Source organism: Hylobates moloch, unplaced genomic scaffold (genome assembly GCF_009828535.3).
Source record: "Hylobates moloch isolate HMO894 unplaced genomic scaffold, HMol_V3 SCAFFOLD_1, whole genome shotgun sequence".
Classification (NCBI taxonomy): Eukaryota; Metazoa; Chordata; class Mammalia; order Primates; family Hylobatidae; genus Hylobates; species Hylobates moloch.
The window spans coordinates 221,814,284-221,831,056 of record NW_026652276.1 but is presented as its reverse complement, the minus strand read 5'-3'; the positions used below and the strand labels follow the sequence as shown (position 1 = coordinate 221,831,056).

At 36.7% G+C, this 16,773-nt stretch overlaps 1 protein-coding gene across 10 annotated transcripts in view; it reads left to right on the top strand.

The window, feature by feature from the left end:
* The window catches only part of BRAF (B-Raf proto-oncogene, serine/threonine kinase), a 208,322-nt gene that overhangs the window by 167,142 nt on the left and 24,407 nt on the right, over positions 1-16,773 (top strand). For 6 of the 10 annotated variants that reach the window (XM_032761940.2, XM_032761945.2, XM_058427290.1 and 3 more), the window contains 3 exons: positions 5,646-5,692; positions 6,484-6,602; positions 10,362-10,493. In XM_032761940.2, the coding sequence (XP_032617831.1) occupies positions 5,646-5,692; positions 6,484-6,602; positions 10,362-10,493 (298 nt within the window). Of the gene's footprint in view, positions 1-1,592; positions 1,773-5,645; positions 5,693-6,483; positions 6,603-10,361; positions 10,494-12,319; positions 12,402-16,773 lie in introns of those variants that run through there. The other 4 variants (XM_032761942.2, XR_009209599.1, XM_058427315.1 and 1 more) reach the window with 4 other exon arrangements.

The window sequence follows — 16,773 nt, the reverse complement described above, 5'->3', positions numbered from 1 at the left end:
ACTACCCCAGATCTGAATCAAAGACTGCATTTTAACAAGATCCCCAAATGATTCGTGTCCATATTAAAGTGTGAGAAACACTGCGTTCAAGCATATTCTCCTGATTACCCTTCTGCTCACTCTCTATTCCTCAGCTGGTTCCTCCTCTACTTCTTTGGTGTTTCATGGTTGGACAAGTCATTTAAAATACCTGTAATCAGGGCCGGGCGCGGTGGCTCACACCTCTAATCCCAGCAGTTTGGGAGGCCAAGGCAGATGGATCACTTGAGGTCGGGAGTTCAAGACCAGCCTGACCAAAATGTTGAAACCCCATCTCTACTAAAAATACAAAATTAGCTGGACGTGGTGGTACTTGCCTGTAATCTCAGCTACTTGGGAGGCTGAGGCAGGAGAATCACTTGAACCTGGGAGGCAGAGGTTGCAGTGAGCCAAGATTGTGCCATTGCACTCTAGCCTGGGCGACAAGGGCAAAACTCCGTCTTAAATAAATAAATAACCTATAATCAGAACGAGCAATACAAAGTATTATCAAGGATAAAGAACAACTGGAACTCTCATACATTGCTGGTAAAGATTTTAAATGATACAGCCATTTTAGGGATCAGGTTGGCAGTTTATTTTAAAGTTAAATTTACCATTTGTGCAATTCTAATCCTACCTAATTACCCAGAAGAAATGAAACCATCAGTCAACAACAAAGACTTGTATATGAATACAGCATCTTCTTCATATTTGCCACAAACTAAGAACAACACAATGTCCAATAAGTAAATAGATAAGTCGTGATATACCCATACCCTGTAACACTGCATGCAGCCAGTGCGTGAATCTCAGAAGTGTTTTGCTGAGCAAAGGAAGCCAGGTGATTCTGTTTATATGAAATTTGAGAAAAGGCAAAATTAATCTGTAGTGACAGAAGTCATTATCAGTGGTTTCCCGAGACTAAGAGGGTGTTATTAATTGCAAAAATGTATGAAGAAACTTTCTGGGGTGATGGATATTCTTTATATTGATTGTGACTGGTCATTACACAAGTGTATGTGTGTGTTGAAACTTTTGAAACTGTCCATGTAAAATGGGTGCATCTTGTATTAAACTGTACCTCAGTAAATTTCAGTTTTTAAAAGTGAAAAATACCTGATGGCTTATACCTATAATTCCAGCACTTTTGGAGGCCGAGGTGGGAGGATGGCTTGAGCCCAGGAGTTCAAGACCAGCCTGGGCAACATAGTGAGACCCATCTATACAAAGCAGTTTTTTAATTATCCAGGCATGGTGGCACCCACCTGTAGTCCCAGCTACACAAGATGCTGAGTTAGGTGGATCTCTTGAGCCCAGGAGGTTGAGGCTGCAGTGAGCTGTGATCATGCCACTGTACTCCAGCCTGGGCAAGAGAGCAACACCCTGTCTCCAAAAAAAAAGTGAAGGAAACTAAAAAATCAAGGTAAAAATAGAATTTAGGCCACTGTGGAGCATAACTTTAAAATATGTGAACTTTACCTATTGGAGATTTTAATTATTTTTAAAGTGATAAATGATTACTGACTACAGAGAAGTAACAGAATGCCATTCTCGTTAATCTTACTTTCCAGGGTTGTAATAAGGGAGCAGAGGGCATCAAAGTATAAGGAAGACTGTAATTTGACACTGTCACCACTATCACACCTACCAGTCCAGGTGGTCACCCAAGGAGAGACTCATCTTGCTGCCTAAACGAACCTTTGTAAAATTGTGCAGTATTAGGTGAAAGAGGGCTGACATGCAAATGTCTAAGTAGGTCAGTTCTGTGTTTTACCAATAGTTTAAAATACTTGAAAATAGCAGCAGACTTAAGTGAGAGATAGTGGCTTTTACAAATAAGCTAAGCTGATAAATTAGCCAAATGGCATAGCAATATTATCAATAGGCATTTTAATGATAATCTCTCATGGTTTTCTTAAGGATAAGATCAAGTGATGTAACATGAATGACAGGATTTAACTGGGTTCATACTGGATGAATGATCATACCTGAAGACAGCAAACTAGAATGAGATTCCTATCCTCAGTCCTCTCTTGAATATAATTACATATTTAGAAGTAACTTATGTGAGGAATTATTAGCATGCCAATCTTTAAAAATCTCCTTTTTTCAGCTCTCACGTAAGACTCTTGAAACAGGAAAATAAAAATAACCTATGTTTTATTAAAGAAAAATGAAGCAGGCAAGAAAAAAAACTGACTTTTTTTAGTGAAAGCTAAAGTTTTAATCTGAAATTATAGACCATGTCCACAAAATTTAAAATCCTAAGGCCGGGTGTGGTGGCTCGCACCTGTAATCCCAGCACTTTGGGAGGCTGAGGCAGGCAGATCACGAGGTCAAGAGATTGAGCCCATCCTAGCCAACATGGTGAAACTCCATCCGTACTAAAAATACAAAAATTAGCTGGGCATGGTGGCGCACGCCTGTAGTCCCAGCTACTCAGGAGGCTGAGGCAGGAGAATCGCTTGAACCTGGGAGGTGGAGGTTGCAGTGAGCCGAGATCGCTCCACCACACTCCAGGCTGGTGACAGAGTGAGACTCTGTCTCAAAAAAAAAAATCCTAGTCAAGTCCAAAAAAGAGAAATATACAAGTATAAGATGGGGAAAATGTTTTATAGGAGCAATTCAAGAATAATTATTCTAGGATTGTAATTGAATATAATCTTTTGTGCTTTTTTAAAGAAATTCTATTTATTGTCATAAATTTCGACCCATCAGCAGGAAGCATGTAATTGAATATAATTTTAATTGGACTCAGTAGCATGACTTTGGCTACCATAACAATCACAATAATGTCTGATTTAATGTTGTATGCCCACCATGAGGGAGATGAAGATGAGGATCTCACCATAGTTTGTGTTGGTTAGATCCAATCTGAAGTATTGCTTTTAATTTGGGGCACCACATTATGCTCTGTAAGAACGTAGAAAAGCTGAATCTTGGATAAGAGCTTGAAGTAGTGTGAGAAGAAATTTTACCAGATGATTTTGTAGCTCTAAGATTAAATGGTTCTGTAGGTGGACACTTTTTCTTCAAGGAATGAGACTGTTAAGAGAAACTTATCAAGAGAATGTGTTGTTCTTTTGGTTGATAGCATATTTGTTCTTTCCTAGTACTTTTGTAAACCTGTAATGCTCTCCTTAACATATTACCAAGGAAAGAAGGAGGTCCAATCTAATTATCCTAATTAATGGATTGACTTCAGTGTCATATATGGCAAAGTAAAGTTGGTATATTCTTGTTCCCTTCCCTACTCCCAAGCAGTTATGTGAGTTTTTTGTTTTCTGTTTGTTTTGTTTTGTTGTTGTTGTTGTTGTTGTTGTTTTGGCGTTTTCCATTGTAACTGGGTGGTGCTTAGGAAATTACGTTTTAGTGTCCGCCTATATAGAATTATTTAGGGTAGTGATTACTGTGAAACATTATCTTATGTAGGGATTGGGTTGTGTCTCATCCCATTTCTCTAGCTGGGGGATTAGACTCCCTTTTCCTTCCAGCCTTTCATTCTACAGACCTGGACTTCTACTCTTTGCTGCTTTTGTTACAGAAGGATTACAGAAAGAGAATTATTCAATGAGATAAAAATTAAAAATTAAGAAAGCAGTTTGTAAGTTATAAAGGATTACACAGGTATAAAGTGTTGTTTCAGGTTGTATTTTTATGCAACTCGGCCTATAACAAATTTATGCTATATAACTTCTATGCTGGTTATATCACTAGTTCCCCAATTATATTTATATCTTGTTAATATCTGGTGCTTTCCTGGTCAGAAAATTTCTCTCCTCACTCTCCCCAGTTACATTTCTGTCTACTCTATTCTTGCTATATTCCTTTGCATCAAATTTATTGAAAGGATTAACACCATGCCATGGAGAACACCTTTATCTTTCCCTCTTTTAACTTCAGCATGCCTCTGTATTTTGATATGGTTGAAGCCCATTTGTTTTTGTTTTTAAGTCTTGCAGGAGAAAGAACCTCCTTTCAGAGACCAGCACCTTTGCTGTATACTAGATCCCAGGTCTCTCTGAGTGCAGGACCTAGCTCCACCAACCAACACCGTCATCATTTATCCCCCTTTCTTTCTAATGGAGACAAGATCTCACCATCTTAAAGCTTTGATTGGGGCCCATTTATTTCCACCAGTTTTTAACTTTGTATGTCACTGCAGAACTTTGTAAGCTGTGAGACCTGTAACTGAAATCACATTTTCTTTCAATGAAAGAGTGACAATGTGATGTAGAACACTGAGCCTAAAGTCATGACAAGATAATTTTCAATTGCAGTAAATGCTATGAAGAACATAAACTGTGATATGAAATAGTAATTGGAGAAGGGATTACTTTAGATAAATAGTAATTTGAAATGAAAATTTTATCTAGAAAATACTTTTAAAATTTTGATATTGGGAAGAATGCGGACGTTTAAATGAAGATGAGAAAGCATGAATAATCTTGGTTATTTGCAAATCTTCCATTTTTAACAGTGTTCATTGCATGATTTTGATTATACCATTTGGATTTTAAATTCTCATTTTAAGGTAAAACTGTGTAATAATCATTGTCAGATTTCAGAAGTGTCATATAGCTATTCTCTCCAGTATTCAATTAAGAAAAATAACCTTGACTAGCACATTGTATGCGTCTTATTGTAGTTGATTCAGTAGACACATACCAGGCACTGTTCTAGGCACTGGGTATACAAAGAAATAAACAAGACACAGCCGTTCTGAGACAGGAGGATCGCTTGAGCCCAGGAGGTGGAGGTTGCCATGAGCCAAGGTCGTGCCACTACACTGCAGCCTGGGTGATAGAGCAAGACTTTGTCTCCCCAAAAACAACAACAACGCTACCTTTTACTTCAATGAATGTAGCTAAAGCAGTTTTTAGAGGTAACATAGATGATCTTAAAGTTATCGTTGACTTTAAAATAGACCCACTATGGCCATTTTAGAGAAAGTTTGCTCCTCACTAGTTTTAAGAAGATGTTTTAAGAGTATATGACAACTACCTTTAAAAATAGTTTTAATTACCAAACTGCATGTTCTAGTTCTAGTAGTTTACATTCCAAATAGAAGTGAACATAGGCACATTGAAAAAACACATGAATCAAGCCATTATTATGATAATTACTACATAAGTTGAGCAGTGAAAGATCACTTTCAGTTCGGTTAGTCATGGGAAAGCTTCACTCAGGAGTTAGAATTTGTATTCAGTTTTAAGGGATGGATATGAATAGGTGGAAAATAGAACGAAAGCTAACTTGGAGGGTTGGGTGTAGGAGGGGAGCATTGAACACAGTGGTGGGATTAAATATCAAGGTATATTTAAGGGACATGGATAAGTAGGCTTGACTGGAGTGAAAGGTTTGTATTGGTAACTAGTAAAAGATAAAGCAAAGTCTTTTAATAGAAAACAAGATTTTGACTGTACCATTATAGTGATATGTTCCTATAATCTTAAATTCATTTACAGTCTATTTTAATATTCTGTGAAGGGTTTATCACCATGTACAATTTTCAGTTGTATCATGATTCTAAATAAGTCTTTACACCCCTAAGTATGTTCTGTAGATTTTGAGGCCAGAGTCCTTTAGCCCTACTCAGGTTAAAATGATGTTTTGTTTTTCAGTTACTTACACGCCAAGTCAATCATCCACAGAGACCTCAAGAGTAATAGTATCCTTCCTGAAATTTGTCTGCGAAGTTTGAAAACATCCTGACTTTTTCTTCTGCATTTTGTCTTCACATTATGTAAAAACAGTTTTCATGCTAAGTTCAATATACTGTAAAGAGAATTAATAAAGGATTGTGCATGCGTGTATAGGAGAGCAGGATACCACAGCCTGCTTTGTGGTTTCTTGACGACTGAACATTACAAGAAAATCTATCAGAAATCTTTATAATAGTAGGATTTTTTGATTGCTTACTTACATTTTATCAGCACTATAAAACTGATAGTTTTGTAGCTATTAGTCCCTTTCAGACCTCTGACCTTGCTCAGTGGTAGTTGAGATATAACTGAAGACTCTAAATTATATAACAATGAGGTGAGAAAAACATAATATTTCTTCTTCCCTAAGTGCAGACTAAGACACCGTGTACAGCATCTTCATTCCAATGAAGAGCCTTTACCGCTTGCCCAGGAATGCCAAGAGAATACCTGGGCCTACATTGCTAAAATCTAATGGGAAAGTTTTAGGTTCTCCTATAAACTTAGGAAAGCATCTCACCTCATCCTAGCACATTTCAAGCCCAAAAAATCTTAAAAGCAGGTTATATAGGCTAAATAGAACTAATCATTGTTTTAGACATACTTATTGACCTTAAGAGGAAAGATGAAGTACTATATTTTAAAGAATATTATATTACAGAATTATAGAAATTAGATCTCTTACCTAAAATCTTCATAATGCTTGCTCTGATAGGAAAATGAGATCTACTGTTTTCCTTTACTTACTACACCTCAGATATATTTCTTCATGAAGACCTCACAGTAAAAATAGGTGATTTTGGTCTAGCTACAGTGAAATCTCGATGGAGTGGGTCCCATCAGTTTGAACAATTGTCTGGATCCATTTTGTGGATGGTAAGGATTGAGGCTATTTTTCCACTGATTAAATTTTTGGCCCTGAGATGCTGCTGAGTTACTAGAAAGTCATTGAAGGTCTCAACTATAGTATTTTCATAGTTCCCAGTATTCACAAAAATCAATGTTCTTATTTTTTATGTAAATAGATTTTTTAACTTTTTTCTTTACCCTGAAAAAGAATATTTTGAAACCAGTTTCAGTGTATTTCAAACAAAAATGTATGTCTTATAAACAGTGTTTCATATTTTATTCTAAATTGTTTAAAGTATTTTATGTTCAAAATGTTCTGTGTACCCTGTTGAAAAAAAAAAACAGGTATGCAATTTAAGGCAGGTGTGATCCACAGCCATTATTATAGTTTTGCTAAGAGAACTACTCCTTTTAACAGAGAAGCTGTTTTGCAATCTTATTTAAGCCTAAATTGGAAAGTTACTTCCTTTAGACTAGAAAGAATCTCATAATTATGGGGCAGCTGGAAGAGGAAAGACAAAAAAAATGAGAGGTAGATTAACAGCCTTGTGCTGTCTTGCATAGCTCTTTCTTTCTCTTTCTTCTTGTTTTTTGCTTTGTGGAAAAGAAGAAAGAGAAGTTCTAAAAGAGGAGAACTAAAACTTCTGTGCAGTTGCAGCGAGCTGTGGAAAGCTGAGTCATATGAATCATTCCCTAAAACGGCATTCTTAAAAGGGTTCCTCACACCGTTTTAGAGGGTCCACAAGATCTTCCCTTTGTGAGACAAGATTTTCTTTATATCCTTCAACCAAAACAACACATTGCAACAGACTGAGTGCAAAGGCAAATATGAGAATCCAGCTGGCTGCTGTTAAGCCAGACATTGAAGAGAATCACAGGCCACGCATGGTGGCTGGAGCCCATAGTTCCAGCTACTTGGGAGGCTAGGGCAGGAGGATCACTTGATCCCAGGAGTTGACTGGCCTGCTTAACATAGTGAGACCCCATCTCTAAACCATAAAAGGAGGATAATTGTAGTACTATTCTTCTTACTAAACTTTTTTTTATAATAGTTATTTTTCATTAAAAATGAATGATCTGTGTTAACATCTACTTGTTATTATTTTCATAGTTAAATGAATTACTAGTTTAATTTCTCCATTAAATTTTAATGGTAAACATCCACAGATAGAATCTACATAAACAAAAGTTCTTTAGCGTCCTCAATAATTTTTAAGAGTGAAAAAGAGTCCTGACACCAAAAAGTTTGAAAACCACAGCTCTAAGCTGAATACAGCCTTTCCCAAAAGTCTTAGTGCAATTCTAAGCTTTAAATAACTTAATCTGCACTAAGACTTTCGGGCACCCTGCTGGAAACAGAAAAGTTGTAAGGGCTTTCAAAGCCACAAACTTTATGTAGCAGTCTCCAGAAAGGGAAGTCCAAGGTAGGACTCCCAAGTTTGTCAAAATAAACCTAGAGTTAAATTGAGCTATGATTTCTTATGACGGTAAGTGGAATTAGGGCAGGTGGCAAGGTGGAATAGGGGACATTGGACTTAGAAGTTCTGTATTCTAGTACCCTATTTGGCCATTAACCTGCAAGTTTCTTAACCTCCTCTAAGTCTTCATCTGAAATGTTGAGTTGGACTAGTACATTTCCAATGCCCCTTCTGTTTCTAAGATTCAGTCACTGGAGTTAGCTAGATTTTTTTCGTTATTTAACATATGTTTAACTGTTTTAATTAATAATTATAAGTGATAGAAAAATTAATAACTATAATCTGATGTCAGGCACCTTTATTAAGGCATACACACCTTGTGAAAAAGATGGCAGTGTATCCTAAAAAGATGAGGGAAAACAGATTTTAAGTGCTGAAATTGCAAAACCTAAAATTATAAACAATTGTCACGTGCTTTTAAAGTATGTTAATTTTTAACTGTGGGAGAGTTAGGCTCAATCAAGTCTCCAGTTTTGTCCTTACTTTTTCAAAAACCTTAGTTTATACAGTTTGTAGATTATTATACATAAAGTTTTATATTTTCTTACAATTAATTTTTTATTGATACCTGTGTAAATGGGTTTCTCCTTTATTCTTCCATGCTGAGTTTTAAGATGAGAGAATAATAGCCAACAGTACCCTTCATTGTTAAACCAATCCTGGGTTGATACTGCCCTCAGAAACAAATATGGAACATCCATATCATAGGAGAGAAGAGTTGGGTCATAACTAAGGCTGTGTGGTCCTCTGAATTATATACAACATTCTTCTCAACTTTGTTTTATTTATATCTTAGGAGAGAAAGAAACCTTTGTGAGAGGTTTTACAAATTAAATCACTAAATTGAAGATTCATCATGCATTTCTTAAAATAGGTGACATGCAACTTTTCATCAAACTGTCTACCAACAACAGTGTGAGATAAAACTAAATTTAAAAAAAAGTTCATCTGATTTCTACTCCATCTCTCACAAAAATTGGCTCAGGCTTTGAACATTATACCTTTGCCATACCAGCCTCTCAGTATTCTGGCTTGCTTATTACATCACAGTTATATGTGGTTTATTTTGTACTGTATTACTAAAAGCAACTATGAACAAAATGTATGACAAAGCGAAGTAGATACAACCTTCTCCTTCACTTCCATCCTCTCGCGCTCTTCAGGACATCTCACAGATCTTCCATCAGTGGTTCTCAACTTTAGTTGGACATTAGAATCATCTGGGGAGCTTTAAAGACTAATTAATGTTTGGGTCCCACCCCCAGACTGATATGTTCTGTGATTGGACTGGAGTGTAGTCTGGACGTTGAGGGGTTTAAGGCCCCACGGGTCATTCTCATTTGCAGCTGTTGCTGAGTGCCATTATTGCCTCTCCCTGTGAGATGCCTGCCTTACCCAGAGCAATAACCAGGAATCTTGTCCCAGGTCTTTCAGTCATTTTTGCAGAGTTAGTACCACTTTTGCTGTCAAATTGACATTGTCACAAACTTCATTAATATACTGCTATTTCGATTCCTTCCAAATGAAACAATACAGAAGACGCAAGGTGAAAGAATAACTCTTTTAAGCTAATATTTAACCAACTGTTTATTGTATTTCATGTAAATAAGAAATCTAATTGTGCAATACAATGACTGAAATGTGTAAAAATGTAGCAAATATATTGTTTCATTGCCCAAGAAGCAGCAGCCAAAAGATTCTTTATACCATCTTTTACTAAATCTACCTGCTGTCTTGCTTTTGTTAATAAAGCATCCATGGCATGTTTATACCATATGCTTATTCCATAGTTTGAAAGGGGATTTGAGTTTATCAGTCCTGAAATTCTACCATTATTTTCTAAGGTGTCCTCAGATGAGAAAAGTTGTTTGTACCAATGGGAAAACTTAAATTCTAAGACAGTTACTACAGTAGTTGTGTTGCTCCTAAGCATCTTATAACCGCAAGTCTAGTATTTCTTTGCTGAATCAGGAATGGGAAGTGGGAACTGATTCTAATAGGGTAAGTCATGGGAAGAATTCAAATGGCAGTGATGGTATTTTGTGCAGAAAGATTGCCTAAATAATTACTAAATTATAAAATCTTAGTAATACAATACAAAATCTCTGCTAATACTGTCTCTTTCTGAGTTTATAGAGTAGAGGTTTTTTTCTTCAGCTTAATCAGTTTTATTTCTTTGACTATTAAGAGAATTGATTACATATTAGACAGGTGTTTTAATGGTAAAAGCATTGCTCTAGGAATTATAATAGATTTTTTCCAGTCTTTATTCAATTGAAGTGAAGAATATTTTTCTTTGTTCTAACAGGCACCAGAAGTCATCAGAATGCAAGATAAAAATCCATACAGCTTTCAGTCAGATGTATATGCATTTGGGATTGTTCTGTATGAATTGATGACTGGACAATTACCTTATTCAAACATCAACAACAGGGACCAGGTAAATAATTACCACCTCTTGGTGTTTATTTTACCGTCTGTATACAAGGCTCCAGTTAGTTGTAGAAAATAAGTGTTAACTCCTGGGTAAGCGTGAAGGATAGATTTCTTGATTTTTTGTTACCAGTTTTAGAAATCATTTGTATACTTTTGGCAGTAATAGCAACACGTAAGTCCTTTCCTCAGAATTCAGTGATGAATGTTACAATGGTTAAAATTCCTGATTTTCTGACTAGAAACTACAGTTACAACAATGGATATTTCTTGACCATAGCAGAATTAGAAGAATGAGCTCTGCTAATAGCATCTGGGCATTATACTTTTCACTGTATCACAGATTGTGCTGTCAGAACAGGTACTCAGCTATGAGATCTTTATATTAAATTATTCTAAAATTACTAAGGTTTCTTGAAATCTTTAATTTTTAAAACTAGGTAAATGGAAGAAATCATGCTTTGATTTTTCTATAATGAGAATTCTAGTAGGAGGGTAATTTTTTACTTCTTTTCCTTCCTAAGCTCCTGTTCCCTGTCCCTTACCTTCCAAAAGGTACTAACATAGCCTCATGGAGCTCTTAGCCTTTTCTATCTCTGCCTCAGTAAGCTCGCGTACACTTTTAAAATTGGCCAAGAAAAGTGAATTATCTTTACTAAAATTACCTTGGATAACTACATTTTAAAAGGTTTGTGATTGTGTGTGTAGAGAGATTACAACAGTTACACTGTTAATATATTAGAAAACACTAGTTGACCACATAAACTCTGATTAAAGAATATTTTGACTTTGTGCTATGATTTGCCTTAGAATGACCTGGAAATTTTGCTTAAAAATTGAGATACTGGAGCAGATTCTAATTAAATGGGGAGGGTCCAATCACCTGCATTTTTTTCTGTTTCCCAGGTGATTCCAATACAGACCAAAGTTGAGAATCACCAATCTAAAGAATTTTTTTATAGAGAGTGCAAGCTTTTTAGGTATTTCATCATAACTTCCCAACCTAATGAAATGGTAGTTTTTGTATATAAATGTTACTGCTTCATTTAAGTGATTTGTCTGTTTTGTCAAGAGCTCAACTCTATCTTTTTGGTGCTAGCTCTGAGTAGCTTTCTCACTTCACCTATTGTGATATCGGAGAAATAATCTCTTAAGTTTACCATGTACTTTGTGTGTGTACTTATTGAATCACCATATGCCCCTTACACAACAGTGGTCTTGACTGTGTTTGATGATTTTTAAAAATGGCTGCATTTCTACCCACTTCATTATAAAACTAAATTTTAGTTGGTGTTGGCCTTTCTAACTACTTCATAGCTTTAGAATTTTGAGTCTTAGCTTTGAGTGTGAAACAGCATGACTTTGGATCTGATGTTTTAAGCCTGCATGAAATTTAGATTCAGGATGGACTGAAATTTCAGCTAAAGAACATAATTGAAACATTGTACGTACCGTACTTGTGATAGATCTAGATCACTGAAATGATTGATTTGACAATGGCAGTCAGGGTAGCAAAATGGTCTCTAATTTACAAGCTTCATGTCCTCTTTTACAGTCTTATTTATTCAATCATACAGCATAACATCCTGTACCATGTTCACTTTTCCTGTACATAATATTTTTCTGGAGGAATTATGGATTTTTAGTTTAGTTTCAGTTGATTTATCATATAGACTACAAATTAATAAAAATTTATGAACCTAAGATCTGGGTGAAATTCATTTGTCAGTGAATACGTTTATCTTAATACAACAATAAAATTATAGTATTATCTCCAAAATACAGATAAAAGCATCCCAGAGTTCTGCACTCATCCACTTCTTGGCATTTTAGGTGCTTTGTCCTCCATGGGAGTATAATAAATGATGTGGCAAGGGCTTACTCTCCATGAGAGGAATGTGTGACCAACAGAAGGGTAAGGCCTTTACTAGTTAATTCTTTCTAATAGTATAGTTAGAACCTTCTGGAATTTACTAGTCTGAAACCAAGTTAAGTATTTAATGGAGAAGAAGGAGGTAAAAGAATGATGTCCTCTTACAACTACCCCCATTCTGCTTCATTACCCTCTAGTCTACTTTCGTCAAATAGTACTTTCTATGAAACTCCACATTTTGAAGGGTTAACTCTGGCCATCCTCAATGAAGTTGCCCCAGGTATTGCTCCATTCATCCTTTGATTTTTCTTTTGCTATCTATAATACTTGGATCTCCGTGGCTCTCAGATTAGACTTCTGTTTAAGAATCCAGGAATATTCTTTACTATGCAATGTGAATACCATTCCCCTAGACTCTCATACCCATAGTCTGAGGTGGAAGATTTTGCCTATAAATTCAGAGCACAGCTGGTAAAGCAGTGTGATGTAATGGCAGGCCTTGGACTCAGGTAGGTAGACCAGGGCTACCTACCTCTCTGGGTATCTTTTTTTTTTCTTTTTTCTTTCTTTCTTTTTTTTTTTTTCCCCAAGACGGAGTCTCGCTCTGTCACCCAGGCTGGAATGCAGTGGCCTGATCTCAGCTCACTGCAACCTCTGCCTCCCATGTTAGCGATTCTTCTGCCTCAGCCTCCCGAGTAGCTGGGATTACAGGCGCGCAGCACTACGCCCAGCTAATTTTTTTGTATTTTTGGTAGAGACGGGGGTTTCACCATGTTGGTCAGGCTGGGCTCAAACTCCTGACCTGATGATCTGCCCGCCTCAGCCTGCCAAAGTGCTGGGATTACAGGTGTGAGCCACTGCACCTGGCCTTTTTTCTTTTTTCAGTTACCCCCAAAATAAGGGAATTCGGCTAAAGAATTTCTTCCAGGTTCAAAAATCAGATTCTTTTCTAAAATAGTTCTCTTAGCTCTTTGCAAAGTAGTGTGCCTTTTTACCTTTATTCACCGTAGCACTAAAAGTCTGGGAAATCACTTTGTCATCCCCCCACCCTCTTCATCATTCTAACATTTTTCTCTCTAATCACTCTGTTGTTCCCTCCTTCAGTGCATTTTCTCTTGTAAATTGGGATTAATAATGTGCTCACTTAAGCTAAGTATATTGACTATACCTTTATGGCTTTCTTTCCTTGGAGTAGAAGTGCCGTGTCTTCTTAGAAGAATAGATAGCATATATCCGTTATTTCAAGTGTATTATTCCAGTTATAATTGCTGCATAACAAACCACCCAGAATGTAGTAGCTTAAAATATGAATCTGTAGGTTGGGCTTTTCTCAGTGAGTAAGGTTCTTACCTGTTTCATACCATATTGACTAGAGTAGATTTACTGGGTGTTAAAAGGATCTACTCAGAAATGGCTCATTCACGTACCTGGCAAGTTGGTGCTAGCTAGAAGCTAGAAGCTCAGTTATTCTCCACATGAGCTTTTCCTTGTGGACCTCTTCATTGGTCTTTCTCACAGCATGGTTGCTAGGTTCTAAGCACAAGATCTGAAGAAACAGAAAGTAAGTACTAGTCTCTTATCAGTAGACAAATTATTTTAATAGAAAATGTTTTCAATACCAACTATATGCAAAGCACTATGGAATATAGAAGGATTCAAAATGAATAAAACAAAACACAGGCTCTGCTCTGAATGGCATGTACAGTTCTGTTGAGGCCGTGCTGGGGGTGATACTGAAAATGAGCAGACATGAGCTCCAGTAATACCATGAAGTGAATGACAGGGTCGAGACACCAGGAGTACTGAGCGTGTATTGAAAGTATGAAGAATCAGTCCCAGAATTTGAAGCTGAGGTATTGGTTTCATTGTGTATGTGCCACATGAATCTTCTGTCCATGAATAACATCCAGGAAAAACTTTCCCTTTTTTCTTCTTTCTGTTTCTTCATCAGTCAGCCTCTGCACCCCACCCCAGCAGATACTGAAAGTTGCCTGCTTTGTGCTCTGCACTAACTAAATTCTGTGGGATGTATAAAAACATGAGAGTTGTCTTTGATTTTTTTTTCTCACATTCCTCCTGAAAGACTCTTAAAAAACTAGGTATCTCCTTGTATATTTTTTAAGTTGGCATCTATAAGTTTTTATCTTAAGTTTAAATAATTGCAAAGAATGTAATTTCCAGTATATTCTATTAACATTTCAAAATAAGACTACTATATTAGATATATATATATATATCCCTCTTTTTGAAATATATGCATCAAAATCTAAAAACCATACTGATTTTATGCCTATTAAAAAATACTGAAGCTCTTCATTAATTTCTGGAAGTTTTACATGGTTCCTTTTTTCTCTTCAAACTATTTGTATTGTTTCTCTCACAGAATTTCATCCTAATGTAACATATTTGTATGTTTTAAAGTCTTTTATTGATTACCTAAGTTACATCTCTGCAATAAAAATATGTATATAAATTTAAATTTAGAATTTTACAAAATTGTGACTTCAAGCTCTGATTATTAATTCTTTTAATTCTGAATTATGTTTTTGTTGCAAGTAATATATATAACTGATGAAAGCATATAAGTTTTGATATATGGAAACCTAGAAGGTAAAATTATATTGGAAATATGTATCTTAATGAATGACATGGGGATTTTCTTTTCCCTTCAATTAATGTATGTATATGTGGATAAATACAACTTTTTTGTTAGGACACTAGATACTAAGACTTAGTATTGATTCTTTCCATATTTCATTTTTAAAGAGGTAAATACTGAGAAATTTTATCTAAATTATAAGAAGACGATAAAGGCAGGAGTTTTGTTATAACCACATGCAGAGTTTAGTGGTCCGCAAGACCAGCTTCAGGTTTGTTAAAAGGACTCGCTGAAAACTCACTGAAAGCTGCTCAAGACTCACTGACAACTGTTACATTCACGGTTACAGTTTATTACAATGAAAGAATACAGATTAAAATTAACAAGGGAAGAGACTCATAGGACAGAATTCAGGAGCGTTCTTGTTGGAGCTTCCTGTCACCCTCTCCCAATGGAGTTGTGGACAGAGCTTCCAGTAGCAATGTGTGACAACACACATGGATTATTGCCAACCAGGGAAGCTCACCTGAGCCTTGGAGTCTAGAGTTTTTATTGGGGTTCAGTCATATGATTAACCACTTGCGGGGCTGACCTTAGTTTCCAGCTTCTGCAGAGGTCAAGCTGATGCCACATGACCCAGAGCCCTCTATAAATCACATTGTTAGCACAGACTATCTGGCATGGCCCATGGCCCATGGCCCCCAGGTAAACAGACACTCTGATCAGGCAGGACATTTCAAGGGCTTAGTGATTACCTCCCAGGAGCCAAGAGCAAAGGCTAGCTCTCTCTTTGGGCAAGGTTAATTCTTTACCACATGCTATATATCACTCAATCATTTGAGTTCATTCCTATAATGTACCAAAATTTACATAGTAACTTGTCATTAAAAATGTTTTAAAAGCTCACCGGACATTTCAATTAATATTTTTGAAAGTAAAGAATTGGAAACCAACAGACTTGTTACCCATTCATTGGCGCCCAGTTTGACACCAGTATTTAGAAATGTCTCTTTGTTGCCCCAGAGGTTTTTACACCCTGGGACAATGTATACTATAGTTAGGTTACATATGGGTAAAAGGTGTGCCTTTTGTAAAGTGGTAGAAGGGCAGTTATAACAGGGAAAATGGGAAAGGAGGAGAAGTGTTACACTTCCACTTGAGTGTTTCTCTGGCAAATCAGTGTTTTCAAAGGGGATACCAGTGAGTTGATAGTTGTAGAAATGAATTCCCTTAAAACCACCATGTTGGCTGGGCGTGGTGGTTCACGCCTGTAATCCCAGCACTTTGGGAGGCTGAGGCGGGTGGATCACTTGAGGTCCAGAGTTCGAGACCAGCCTGGCCAACATGGTGAAACCCCATCTCTACTAAAAAAATAGAAACATTAGCCTGGCGTGGTGGTGTACACCTATAATGCCAGCTACTTGGGAGGCTGAGGCAAGAGAATCTCTTGAACCCAGAAGGGGGAGGTTGCAGTGAGCCGAGATCGCACCACTGCACTCCAGCCTGGGCAACAGAGCAAGACTCTGTCTCAAAAAACAAAAACAAAAAAAAACCCACCATGTCTATACACCTCTGGCAAAGTCTTCCTGTAACCCCAGGGATACTTCACCCTAATTTAAAGACTATAGACATGACATGGCTAATCAGCTAGCAAAAAGTTATCACTCACCTTAATGAATAGTTAACTTAAACATTGAAAACCTCTTGTGTCCACAAGGTTATGTTAAATAGTGGAGGTAGTGGTGTTATAGATATTTTTTAAGAACTTTTTTTTTTTTTGAGACAGTCTCGCTCTGTTGCCCAGTCTGGAGTACA